The sequence below is a fragment of the Hypanus sabinus genome, chromosome 18 (genome assembly GCF_030144855.1).
Source record: "Hypanus sabinus isolate sHypSab1 chromosome 18, sHypSab1.hap1, whole genome shotgun sequence".
Lineage (NCBI taxonomy): Eukaryota > Metazoa > Chordata > Chondrichthyes > Myliobatiformes > Dasyatidae > Hypanus > Hypanus sabinus.
In genome coordinates, this window is record NC_082723.1 from 36,698,109 (window position 1) to 36,712,364 (window position 14,256).

At 39.5% G+C, this 14,256-nt stretch overlaps 1 protein-coding gene across 2 annotated transcripts in view; it reads left to right on the forward strand.

The window, feature by feature from the left end:
• The window catches only part of abl1 (c-abl oncogene 1, non-receptor tyrosine kinase), a 169,061-nt gene that overhangs the window by 143,197 nt on the left and 11,608 nt on the right, over nt 1–14,256 (forward strand). For both annotated transcript variants that reach the window (XM_059994105.1, XM_059994106.1), the window contains exons 5-6: nt 9,417–9,501; nt 10,947–11,124. In XM_059994105.1, the coding sequence (XP_059850088.1) occupies nt 9,417–9,501; nt 10,947–11,124 (263 nt within the window). The remainder of the gene's footprint in view (nt 1–9,416; nt 9,502–10,946; nt 11,125–14,256) is intronic.

The window sequence follows — 14,256 nt, forward strand, 5'->3', positions numbered from 1 at the left end:
CGTATCCAAATATACCAAGGTTTCCTTATCCATCATCCTTGTCCTTCTGCTCATTGGGTCTTAAAGCCTTATCTTCATCATCTTTCTCATTCTTCAGCTGTGCAATACTTGCAGAATCTGCAACTCCAAATCTACACACACACCTCTTTATGAATCTGCATCCCAACTGCTAACCATGTTTTTTTTAAACTTCTAAGAAAATGAGAAGAAACCTGCTGAAGGGCCTCAGCCCGAAACGTCAACTGTATTCTTTAACATAGATGCTGCCTGGCCTGCTGAGTTCTTCCAGCATTTTGTGTGTTTGTGTGTGTGTATCTCAGTCAAGAACTATATTAATGGCATTTTCCAACATTCTCAAAATCTAACTTTCTCATGAGAAATAAAGGACAAACAATTAATCACACCTCTGGATTTTGGGCAGTCTGTACTGACACAGCATTTGTTGATTGAGAGGGATAACAAGCCAGTGATTCTATCATTTGTACATAATGCTGTTCAGTTAGGAGTGCTTTTGATGGTTTTGCAAGTTGTTCACCACTTGCCCACAGGAAATTGAATCTGAGTTGTATATGGTGACATATGTGTACTTTGATAATAAAATTTACTTTGAATTTTGAACTTAGGATGTTGGACAACAAATCAAAGTTATAAGTACTTAAATAAAAACATAATAAGAGGAAGGAGAACAGTTTGCGCAATATTTTTAACAAAGCAGTTTGATCAATGGCAAAGGCAGATGCGATCTCCATGGTTCTTCACAAGGCTTTAGACCACCTAGATAACACAAACACCTACGTCAGGATGCAGTTCATCAACTATAGCTCAGCATTTAATACCATCATTCCCACAATCCTGATTGAAAAGTTGCAGAACCTGGGCCTCTGTACCTCCCTCTGTAATTGGATCCTCGACTTTCTAACCAGAAGAGCGCAGTCTGTGCAGATTGGTGATAACATCTCCTCACTGGCCATCACCACTGACGCACCTCGGGTATACGTGTGACTGTGCGGCCAGGCATAGCTCAAGTATCATCTACGAATTTGCTGATGATACAACCATTGTTGATAGAATCTCAGGTGGTGACAAGAGGGTGTACAGGAGTGAGATATGCCAACTAGTGGAGTGGTGCCACAGCAACAACCTGGCACTCAACGTCAGTAAGACAAAAGAGCTGATTGTGAACTTCAGGAAGCGTAAGACGAAGGAACAAATACCAATCCTCGTAGAGGGATCAGAAGTGGAGAGAGTGAGCAGTTTCAAGTTCCTGGGTGTCAAGATCTCTGAAGATCTAACCTGGTCCAAACATATTGATGTAGTCATAAAGAAGGCAAGACAGTGGCCATACTTTATTAGGAGTTTGAAGCGATTTGGCATGTCAACAAATACACTCAAAAACGTCTATAGTTGTATCATGGAGAGCATTCTGATAGCCTGCATCACTGTCTGGTATGGAGGGGGGCTACTGCACAGGGCTGAAAGAAGCTGCAGAAGGTTGTAAGTCTAGTCAGCTCCATCTTGGCCACTAGCCTACAAAGTACCCAGGACATCTTTAGGAAGCAGTGTCTCAGAAAGGCAGCATCCAATATTAAGGATCTCCAGCACCCAGGGCATGCCCTTTTCTCACTGTTACTATCAGGTAGGAGATACAGAAGCCTGAAGGCACACACTCAGCAATTCAGGAACAGCTTCTTCCCCTCTACCATCCATTTCCTAAATGGACTTTGAAACTTTGGACACTACCTCACCTTTTTTTAATATACAGTATTTCTGTTTTTGCACATTTTTAATAATCTATTCAATATATGTAATTGATTTACTTGTTATTAAACTGCTGCTGCTAGATTAACAAATTTCATGTCACAGGCCAGTATAATAATTCTGATTTGAAATACCATTTGGTAATGCTCACTTGTGCCATATAAAGTGTACCATCTCTGCCATCTAGTGTTGTACTTGAGCATAACATGACATTGCTGCATTTGGTCAAAGCAACAACAGATAAGCACTAGGCAATAAGCTCTTCCCAGATATGAGAGCTTTGATGCTTAAACAACACCTTTAAGTGTGGAAAAGAACAGCTGCACTGTTTTTGATTTTTTTTCATGTAGCCTGAGGTTATTGGCTGGTGTGTAAGGGGCAATTCTGTTTTGAATTGACTAGCATTGCTTGCCAACTCTTCCTATACTATACTGACAACTGCATTGGTGCTGCTTCCTGTACCCATGTAGAGCTTGTCAATTTCATCCACTCTGCCTCCAACTTCCAACTTGTCCTCAAATTTACTTGGTCTATTTGTGACACTTCCCTCCCCTTTCTCCATCTCCCTCTCCCCCTCCCCCCCTGGAAACAGTCTATCTCCAGATAACTTTTTTTTTAGCCCACTGACTCACTCAGCTATCTGGACTATATCTTTTCCCATCCCATCACTTATAAAAATGCCATTCCCTTTTCACAGTTCCTCCGTCTCAGCATGAGGCTTTTCATTCCAGAGCAACTGAGATGTCATCCTTTCCTCCACCCATCAATGAATCATCTGAATCTCATTTATTTTGTACACATCTGTACTCACCCCACATCCTCCCCCTCCCACCACACCAGCAACAGGGTTCATAACTTCCGTAACTTCTACCATCTTCGACGGGTTCCCACCACCAAGCACATCTTTCCTTCAACTCCTTTGTCCCTCTCATCCCACCCCACATTTCCCTCCTGGCACTTATCCTTGCCAGCAGAGCAAGTACCATACCTGCCCCCACACCTCTGCCTCTATCATTCAGGGCTCCAAACAGTCCTTCCAAGTGGGGTGACACTTCACCTGTGAGTCTGTTTGTGTCGCCAAATGTACTCTGTGCTCCTGGTGTCACCTCTTGTATATTGGTGAGACCCAACGTAGACTGAGGGACCACTTCGTTGAGCACCTTTGCTCCATCCGCCACAAAAAGTGGGATTTCCCACCAGCCACCCATTTCTGTTCTTCTTCCCACTCCCATTCCAACATGTCAATCTACTGTCTACTATCAGGATGAGACCACACTCAAGTTGGAGGAGCAACATCTTTTATTCCGTCTGGGTAGCCTCCAACCTGATGGTATGAATGTCGATTTGTTTTTTAATTTACGGTAATTCCCGTCACCCTCCCACCATTCTCCATTTGTATTTCCCTCTCATGCCTTCTCGTCTTGCCTGCCCATCACCTCCCTCTGGTGCTACTTACACTTACCTTTCTTCCATGGTCTTCTGTCCTCTCTGATCAAATTCTCTCTTCTCTGGCCTTTTATCTCTTTCACCAATCAACTTCCCAGCTCTCTACTTCACCTATCACCTGCCCCCTTGTAATTCTCCCTCCCTGCCCCCAGCTTCTTATTCTGACTTCTCCCATTCCTTTCCAGTGCTTATGAAAGGTCTCAGCCCAAAACATTGACTATTTACTCTTTTCTAAAGATGCTGCCTGGCCTGCCTGGCAGTGGTTTGATGTCTCATCAGAAAGAAGACTGCAGCATTTCCAGTTTTGCACTGTCAGCAGAGTTTTGACTCAAGTGCTACTTGAACCCACAACTTCTGACTCGGGCCAGAATGCTGTCTGTCTTTTTAGATGAAGATACGTCAAGCCTTGCATTACAGGGGGGTTGTATCCCGAAAAAGGTCTGTATGTGATTTCTGATAACATGACACAGGATTATCTGCGCATGCATTAACAAACATCATTTGGGAAGAAATGTTTTTATTTACAACATAAATTCTATGAGAGCAAGTTTCATATCATATTTCAAATATTTGGTTAGAAATTTGTAAATTCTGTAAGTGTGACTTTCTGTAACCCTAATGGCCTTATTTAAGAGCACATCTATAGAGGGATCCCCGAAGTGCTATTAAGCATTGAGCGAGTATTCCTACCTTAATAGTGCTGGCAATATCCTGGGCCTGAATGCGAGGAAGTACCCAAAGTTTGACTGATTTAAGTACCAGGACAAATTGGAAAAGTTGGGTACGGACCAAATCAAGGCAGCATGCCCAGATCAGAGAGTGAGAAACTACCAGAGGTTTGGCAGATTTAAGTGCCAGGCCAGATTGAAAAGGTCAGGGTATCGGGGGTAGCGGTTAGGGAAAAGCCACTTTAGCTCACAGCTCCACAAAGTTTACTTGTTTCTGCGCTGAATTGAGGGCCGTGACCTGTCACAAATATGCTGCAGTGATGACCAGCTTCATAGCTGTGGGCTCACTTTCATGAATTTCAGTTCTGAATATTATTTGCTTACTTTTATTGTTCACACAATTTTTCTTGTACATTAGATTTTTGGTCTTTTTAATGGGTTCTATTGAGTTTCTTTGTTTTGTGGCTGCTTGTAAGGAGATGAATGTCAAGGTTTTAGATAGTATACACTGATAATGCACTTGAACTTTGTTAAAATAGTAAAGCTGTCTTGTTTGGCTGTATTCACGAGTATTCGTATACGGTTAAGTGACAATTAAACTTGAACTGTTGCCATATAATTTGCTTTCTGTGGGATTTTATCTGGATTAATTGCCTTCTTGTTGGGTATCCTTAGGATTTAAAAGTTCTGTTCCAATGTTCATTTAGTCCTTTTCAATTCTGATACTTTTGTATCATAATAACTTTGGAAAAAGAAAAGAGAGCATTTATCAAATTCTTGATATTATCCAAAAAGGGGAAAAACCTGGAATGAAAACAAAATTTTAGAAATTCTGATGAGAGATCGTTGAACTGAAACATTAACTCTGTTTCTCTTTCGGACACCGCTGAGTATTTTCTGTTTGTATTGCATTTACCAGCATCTGGAGTTCTCTTTCCCTTTCAGAAAATGTTGTTGATGCTCAGTGAGTCAGGGAACGGCTGTGGAAAACTAGAATCAATCATACCGTAGCATTGATGGTATATTTATACAACTGCAGAGCTGCAGGTCTCTGACCTACCCATTCTTGTACCCAAACATTAAAAACTCGGTTAATGATTCATTTCACAGATCCACAATAAGATGTATCTTTTGCATGTCAGCCCGCTTAAGTGCATGTAAACATTTAAAATGACTGAGAAGGTATTTGATGTTTGTATTATAATGTATGGTAATATGCAACAAGTGTTACCTCCACCAACACCACAAAAGCTGAACTGTACTGAAATATTGTAGTTTATATTCTGTTTTCGCTCATTCTGTTGCCCCTTGCACAATTTTTGTGCGTGGGATTTGATGTTTGATGTTTTTCTTTGAACTAGTTGGCTCCATAGTAGTTCTTTGTTTTGAGATTGTGGGGAAGACTAATTTCAGGATTGTATACTGTAAGTACACTTTAAAAATAAATGTATTTTGAAAGAAATCCATGCAGCTGGAAGTTTTAGGCTGCTCCCTTAGAACACTGGAGTAAACAGGTTCTCTGATGTTGTGTTCAGTCTTAAAATTTTTCACAAGAATTATTTTAATTGTATTACAATATTTGAAGTCTATTTGCTGAGACTGTAAAACCACTGGTATGTTGATCAATTAAGCTGTTCCAAACAAGTTACTCTGAATTCCTGTTGGAACAAAAGATAATTAGAGACTTGCCTGAATTTCCGAACTCAAGTCGCTGAGCTGCAAGGCAGTGGCTGCGGCCATTCTGCTAGTATGTGTTATGTTTCAGTTTAATGGGAAGTGACTCTGTAAGGGGAAATGTATTTTACATTTTGAAGCAGAAATTGTTTCAGGTGATGAGAGAAGAACTGGAAAATTAGTTTGGAATTCTCTTGGGAAGACCTGAAATATACTGTGGCATGCAAAATTTGGGCACCCCTGGTCAAAATTTCTGTTACTGTGAATAGCTAAGCGAGTAAAAGATGACCTGATTTCCAAAAGGCAAAAGTTAAAGATGACACATTTTTTAAAATATTTTAAGTGAGATTACTTTTTTTATTTCCATCTTTTAGTTTCAAAATAACAAAAAAGGAAAAAGACCCAAATCAAAAGTTTGAGCACCCTGCATGATCAATACTTAGTAACACCTCCTTTGGCAAGTATCACAGCTTGTAAACACTTTCTGTAGCCAGCGAAGAGTCTTTCAATTCTTGTTTGGGGGATTTTTGCCCATTCTTCCTTGCAAAAGGCTACTAGCTCTGTGAGATTCTTGGGCCATCTTGCATGCACTGCTCTTTTGAGGTCTATCCACAGATTTTCAATGATGTTTAGGTCAGGGGACTGTGAGGGCCATGGCAAAACCTTCAGCTTGCGCCTCGAGGTAGTCCATTGTGGAGCTTGAGGTGTGTTTAGGATCATTATCCTGTTGTAGAAGCCATCCTCTTTTCATCCTCGACTTTTTTTACAGATGGTGTGATGTTTGCTTCCAGAATTTGCTGGTATTTAATTGAATTAATTCTTCCCTCTACCAGTGAAATGTTCCCCGTGCCACTGGCTGCAACACAAGCCCAAAGCATGATCGATCCACCCCTGTGCTTAACAGTTGGAGAGATGTTCTTTTCATGAAATCCTGCACCCTTTTTTCTCCAAACATACCTTTGCTCATTGCAGCCAAAAAGTTCTATTTTAACTTCATCAGTCCATAGGATTTGTTTCCAAAATGCATCAGGCTTGTTTAGATGTTCTTTGCAAACTTCTAACGCAGAAGTTTGTGGTGAGTACACAGGAAAGGTTTTCTTCTGATGACTAGCCATGAAGGTCATATTTGTGCAGGTGTCGCTGCACAGTAGAACAGTGCACCACCACTCCAGAGTCTGCTAAAACTTTCTGAAGGTCTTTTGTAGTCAAACAGGGGTTGTGATTTGCCTTTCTAGCAATCCCAAGAGCAGTTCTCTTGGAAAGTTTTCTTGGTCTTCCAGACTTCAACTTGACTTCCACCATTCCTGTTAACTGTCATTTCTTAATTACATTAAATGGCTACCTGAAAACGCTTTGCTATCTTATAGCCTTTTCCTGCTTAGTGGGCATCATTTATTTTAATTTTCAGAGTTCTAAGCAGCTGCTTAGAGGAGCCCATGGCTACTGATTGTTGGGACAAGGTTTGAGGAGTCAGGGTATTTATAAAGCTTTGAAATTTGCATCACCTGGCCTTTCCTAACGATCACTGTGAACAAGCCATAGCGCGAACAAGCTAATTAAGGTCTGAGATCTTGGTAAAAGTTATCTGAGAACTCAAATCTCTTGGGGTGCCCAAACTTTTGCATGGTGCTCCTTTTTTTCCACTATAAATTGTACAAAACAAAAATAATACACTAATCGTGCTTAAAATGTTGAAAAAAATGTTTCATCTTTAACTTTATGACTTTTTGACCAAGGGTTCCCAAACTTTTGCATGCCACTGTAAGTGTCAGGAGATGGGCACACGAATGTGGTTCATTTGAAAAACTTCAAACATAAAAATGTGTATGAACAGCAGTATTTTTTTCTGAAATGTATATATACTATTTTTTTTATTGGAACCCCCTTCACAGAAGAAACTGATTCAAAACGACAGCTCATTATTACCTTCTCAAGGGGAATTGGGTATGGGCAATAGATGCCAGAGGTGCTCAGCATCCAGAACAAAATTAATTCCATTTTAAAAAAAGAGATTTGAAACAATTTGAGGATGGGTTTGCTTCAGCTCATGGATAAACATGTGACAATTCCTTTTATAAAAGCACGTTGTTTTCCTTAAGTTTCATAGGTAGGTACTTTAATGTCAGAAATGTATACAGTATACATCCTGAATTTTTTTTCTTCACAGACATCCTCAAAAACAGAGGAGTGCCCCAAAGAATGACAGTTAAAACGTTAGAACCCTAAAATCCCCCCCCCCCCAGCTCCCCTGTCCCATGCACAAACAGCAGCAAGGCAACAAACACCCTCCTACCCCTACTAGCAACAAAGGCAGCAGCACGCTCCACCGAGCACTCAGCATGCAACAAGCATCAATAAAGACACAGACTTGCAGTACCCCAAAAAGTACTCATTCACCCGGTATTCGACAGGCTCTCTCTCCCTATTAAAGGAAAAAGATGTGTCCCTGTTTCACAGCAAGAGGGGAGACATAACAAACAACTCGCTGATTTACAATGTTAAAAGTCTGTTGCATTGCTTTTTCCAAGCTCTGTGCCCAGAGAGTCAGCACCAAAAAGGCACAGCTCTCCAGACACACAACCCCCGGCAGCTAACCTGCTGCTCTCGATGTTAAGTGTACTCCCACGACACTTTAGTCAGGGCCACCGGCCTAAAATCAGCACATCTGCAGAGCCATGAAATTCTGGAACCCTGAAGGCGCGCTAGTCTTCCAGGCCGCATCCTCGGGATATCAAAAAGTGGTCGGTCGTGAGGCCCTGGAAGCGGGTCCCATTCCCACAGAGAACCAAAGTCAGAGTGTAATTCCAGGTCAGGGTCTTCAAAAGAACCCCCCAAATCCTGAAAAGGAACAAAAGATATATCAAAGATAGATATAGAGCTGTTTCTGAAGATGCAAGCAGAAGAGTCGCCATTTAACACCATCTTGACTTCACTCCACCTCCAGACTGTTGGCATTTGTAGTTCCAGCCATGTTTTCTTCAGTGAATGTATGTGCATTTGGAAAATATTAAGTTCTTGTGTCAATCCACATCAATTAAATCAACTGATTTTCCATCATAGTAACTGCACTGAGTTTATAAACTGTTATGCAAATATTCTACAATCTTGATGGATAAGAAAGAAATTGGAAATGAGAATAGCAAAGGACTGATGAACAATTAAGAGCTTTGAACGATCGCCACTTCCAATAACCATGAGTACATTAAGGTATATATTATGTGTGCTTGAGAGCCAAGTTTAAATTCTTATGCACAGTGATGCTGGAATGTTATTTTACACAGTAGCCCAGTGATTGTTGTGGTACGCTATAAATTCAAGGTAATAAATTTCCTGAGTACATCAGTGCAGGTTGTGACACTGAGCTGAAAATAAATATGGTAGTGTTTGAACTGGCAGCAGAAATTACCATTAATAGTAACATATACTACCACTTCCACCTGGTCAGGCTTGGACACTAGTTTCAAGTTAACCCTGGGATGGACAATAATTGCTGAATTGAAAATGTTGTCATAATCCTGAGAACAAGTGAACATCAGTAAATTGAGAGAAGTAGTAGTGTTACTGCTCTTTTAAAATCTGACTTATTGCAACCTCAATGCTGTTGTTAATGTCTCTTAAATTTCAATGTAATCGTGTATTTTACCTTTTTTTTTAAAAAAAATAGTCTTATTGCATATTTACTGCAAGGAAGGGGTGAATGTTTATGAACTCCAGGTGATGTTTTCAAGAATCTCAGTGATACCATACTCTCTCCTCCGTAGCCAATGAACTTTGACAGAGGGTTGCTTCAGTGCCTCTGTTTCCTTGTATTAGTGCACCCTTAACTCAACTGTAATTCATACTTAATACAGATCTGTTCTCTTTCCCCAGGAAGATACTATGGAAGTGGAAGAGTTCTTGAAAGAGGCTGCAGTTATGAAGGAAATTAAGCATCCCAACCTGGTACAGCTGCTAGGTAAGTTTGTGCAGTTGAATTAATTCTGCTTTTCAGGAAGAAAATTCACCTTGTTGACTTTAATGTCCATTCACAAAATAGTTAAAATCAAGAAGGAAAAGCAACAGGGTTATCAATAAAAATGGAGATGAAGTTACAGCAACATTAATTTTACATTGTTCCTCTGGAAGGTGCAATAGAATTTGAAAGGGAATTAAGTTAGAGGAGCACTTGGAAACATTCAAAGTACTCAGGTTCACTTGTTTTCTGAAAAGAAAGTCATGTTTGACTAATTGGAGCTTGAAGAAGTACCATGCGTTATGGATAAAAGGGAAACAATATATTGCTATCCACCATTTGCATTTGATAAGCTATTTCCACAAATTATTGTTGAAAATAAAAGCTCCTGGTATACAATATAAGATGTTGGGAAGGATAGATTATTTTCTGGTTAACAAACATACATTTGGTTGTCAAAATGTAAAGGCTAATGTGCTACTGGACAAGAGAAAACTTGCAGATACTGGAAATGCGAACAACACACACACACAGGCCAGACTGCTGAGTTCCTCCAGCATTTTGTGTGTGCTACTGGACCAGTGTTTGGGGCTCAAGTTTTACCATTTTTGTATGAAACCTGGATGAAGGAGCCAAATGCATTGTCCCTGTGGTAGCTGTTGAGTTACTATCCAATCGGCTGTGATCTTATTAAATAGCTAAGCAGGCACAGGAATGCTAAATAACCTAAGCCAGATTCTAGTTCAAGCTTATACTTAATTACCAATGCAGTTAGAGGCATCTGATGGAGAAATTGTGAAGAAATTAAATATGCTGATTTTTTCTATGTAGAATATTTGAAGGCTTGGAAGCTTGATCTAAGGTTAACAGTACAAAAAGAGAAACAAGAAATATTTGCAACATCTGTGTTTTCAATTAAAATGATCTGTTGAAAGTACTCGGCAGGGCAGGGGAGAGAAGTAATAAAGATTTCAAGCTGGTGACCTTTCATCAGAACATGGTACTTTTAAGGTTTCAATAGAGTTGGGTAACATTGAGCAATCATATTGATGGGTCAGCTTATATCTTCCTGTCTTCTGTTTTTATATACTCAAGTCAAAAATGTAACAAACCCACAACAGGATTTTTTTTTGTGAACTAAGTTTTTGTTCCAAAAATGGTTGTGGACTTCTGTTCTAAGTCACGGCAAGAACCCATTTGGGGATTTGGAAGGACAAACAATCTGGAATAGTTCAGCCAAAATCATCACAATACTGCAATTTCTTTCACACTCTGAAATGTTGAATGCCGTTTTGTTATGAAGTTGGGAACCAATTCTATTCCACAAAATAATTAAATGTTTCAGTGTAGGTTTTTGGATTGAATTCGGCTACGAGGGCTTGTAATATCCGAACATCTTGGAGACTATTAGTCCGAGATAAATGTCTTGTTCCTTTTTGCCCCAAAAGGTGTATGTACTCGGGAGCCTCCATTTTACATCATCACAGAATTCATGACTCATGGAAACCTCCTTGATTACCTTCGGGATTGTAACAAAGAGGAAGTGAATGCTGTTGTGCTGCTATATATGGCAACTCAGATATCCTCTGCAATGGAGTACTTAGAGAAGAAGAATTTCATTCACAGGTATGTTATTCTCACAATGTAGAAATTTGTTCAATATTTTAAATTTCTATATATTTGGTGATTTACTGCAACAAGCTTTCACACTTAATTTTAAACTTCTATTTGCAGAATAGATTGCAGCATTGATAATGTGCCTTGAACAGGAACCAGTTTGATAGTGTAGTTGGTTTTGACCGCACTCTGTCACTGAGTTGGAGACGGTGGGGTGTATGACAGGAATTGTTAATTCTGTTTGGCATAAAATCTAAGTTGTGTGAGTATCTGAAATAAAATGGAAGATTCTCTCTATGGAGAGAGAAAGAATTAACCTTTAGTTCCAAGGTGTATTGCTGCTTTCTGACCTGCTGCATTTTTCCAGCATTTTGTTTTCATTTAATTAGTGCATATGAGCTGCAGGAAAAAAATCATTCAATTGAGGCACATTCCCCTGAGAAACAAAAGAAAAACAAACACATTAAGGACTCCTAAGAATGTCAAACACTGAAGGTAAAAATAAAAAATAGGTGCTTGTAACAAGCATCAGGCTGTAAATGTCTTTGGGAGAAAGTATTTAAATAGTAAGAGTAGCACATGGAGTGATAGGGCCCATTAAAGACTGAAAATAGGAACTTGCACAAAGATGCTGAGGGCATTGTAAATGTGTAATATAATTGTTCTCCCTGAGAACTCTGTAAACTGAATTTTTGGTATATTGGAAATTAACAATTTCCTACAAAATTGTGTGAAATCGTTAGCCTCCACAACTCTTCGGAACCAATTTACAAAGAGCAGATTGTGGAGGGTCAGTGGAGCTCAGTAGAAGGGAGGAGATGTTACCAGCAACTGAACAGTATTGAGCATTTTAACGCAGTGTGGATAGAGTGATAGGGAACTGATCTGCTATTTGTTGGCAGTTTAACCAAAAAAGGTGTGTGGTAACGAATGGTGGCTTGGGGTTTGAAGAAGAGTTTGGCAGAGATACTGTTTTTTCACTGAAATCAAATGGGTGATCTCACCTTTGCTTCCTGGGGAAAAAAAGGACTTGAGCAGTATGCTTGATTCTGGAAGAATTTACTTCATTTAGACTTCTGTAAGTCAGGTCCCCCATTATTGGGATTCCCCTGTACTTTGTTTGTCTTCACAAGGGAAGCAGGATCTTCAAACTGCATAGTGAAGGAGGGAGATAGTTCTGATACCAGAGACGTTAAAATTTGATTCCATGGAGGGTTTGGAAAAATGGATAGAACTTCAAGTAGTTAAGTCACTAGGGATGAATGGTATGGACAAAGGATTTTGAAGGAGGTATGGGGAAAATTTCTGGTCACTGACCAGTAATCTATCAATGTTCTTTGGATATGGGATTGCTTTCTTCAGAAAACAAGCTAAGGGAAGATTTGGTAGAAATATATAAAATGCTGAGGGCTCTGAAGAACAGCTTGTGGAAAGAGGCTCAGGTTCCATTTTCTTCATGACAAACATACTCCAATAGGGGGGCCAAAATTGCACACAAAACAAATGGGCTGTCGCCAAGGCTCTGTACAACAGTAGCAAGACATCTTTGTTCATACACAGAAATCCTGAAGAAATTAAGGTTGGTGTACCATGGGCCTTCCTAATTGCATGCAGTGCTAGAGCATGTGATTTCAGCAACTGGTATGCAAGGGCACCCAGATCTTATCACATCTCCCAATCTATCACCATTTTGAAATTCGAGCTCAAGTGGACACCCTAATTTACCTATGCTGTATTAAGTATGCTATCCATTTACCTAGTCACCTAACTTGTCTAAATCGCATTTGAATCTCATTGAATCCTCCATCTTCCAATACCTCCTCCCTCCACAGGACTTGTTTCATCTGCAAACTTGGAAATGTTACATCTAATACACTGATCCAAATTATTAATAAATATTATGAATAACTGAGGCCTGCCAAGTTTTTTCCCTACTGTTTCCTTTGTATCAGCCAATGTCAGTACATTACACCCAATCCTATGTGCTTTTATTTTGCACACTAACATCTTGTGTATTACATCTCAAAAGTTTTCTGAAAATCCAAGCACACAATCACCACAACTCTTCTATCTTATTACATCCTCAGTCCAGTAGATTATGATTACTCTTTAATAAATTCGTGCTGAGATTTGTTAATGATTTTTTATGCACGTAAACATTTTGTTCATAAAATGTCTTGTGTTTTATTATATATTTGTTACCTTTATGATGTCTGGAGTTTGATTTCTTTCATACAGTTTTATTTAATTTCTGTAACGGATATGGAATTATCATTTTAAAGGTGCTTGGCTCTCAGTTCTTGGTCTGAATGCATTCATTAACACATTCTCATTCCATTCTTCATAGATAATTTTCACTATTTGAATTTTACTTTGCTTTCAATTCCAATTGTTTCTTAAGTTCCTTACAACTTTATGATTGAATTGTTTTCAGAATCAGGCTTAATGTCATTGGCATATGTCATGAAATTTGTTATTTTGCAGCAGCAGTGCATTGTAATATATAATATCAAAAGTATAAATTACAATATATATGCAAAAAGAGAGCAAATATAAAAGAAAAATAGAGGTCGTGTGCATGAGTTCATTGTGGATTCAGAAATCTGATGGCAGAGGGGAATAAGTTGTTCCTAAAACATTTAGTGTGTGTCTTCAGGTTCCTGTACCAGCACCTTGCTGGTAAGAGAGAGAAGAGGCATGTGCTAGGTGATGGGTTTCCGTAATGGAGGCATTGCCTTTTGAAGGTGTTCTAAGTGCTGGGAAGGCTAGTGCAATAGTGCTTGCTGAGTTTACAACTTCCTGCAGCTTTTTATGATCCTGTGCAGTGGCCCCTCTATGAGACAGTGATGTAACCAGTTAGAATGTTCTCCATGATACATCTGTAGAAATTTGCAAGAGTCTTTGGTGGTAATACCAAATCTCTTCAAGCTCCCCATGAAACATAGCAGCTGGTGTGACTTTGTAATTGCGTCACTATGTTGGGCCCAGGATAGCTCTTCAGAGATGTTGATATCCAGTAACTTGAAACTGCTCAGCCTTTCCACTGCTGATTCCGTGAAGAGGATTGACTGATGTGTGTTCCTTTGTCTTCCTCTTCCTGAAGTCCACAATCACTTCCTTGGTCTTACTGATGTTGAGTGC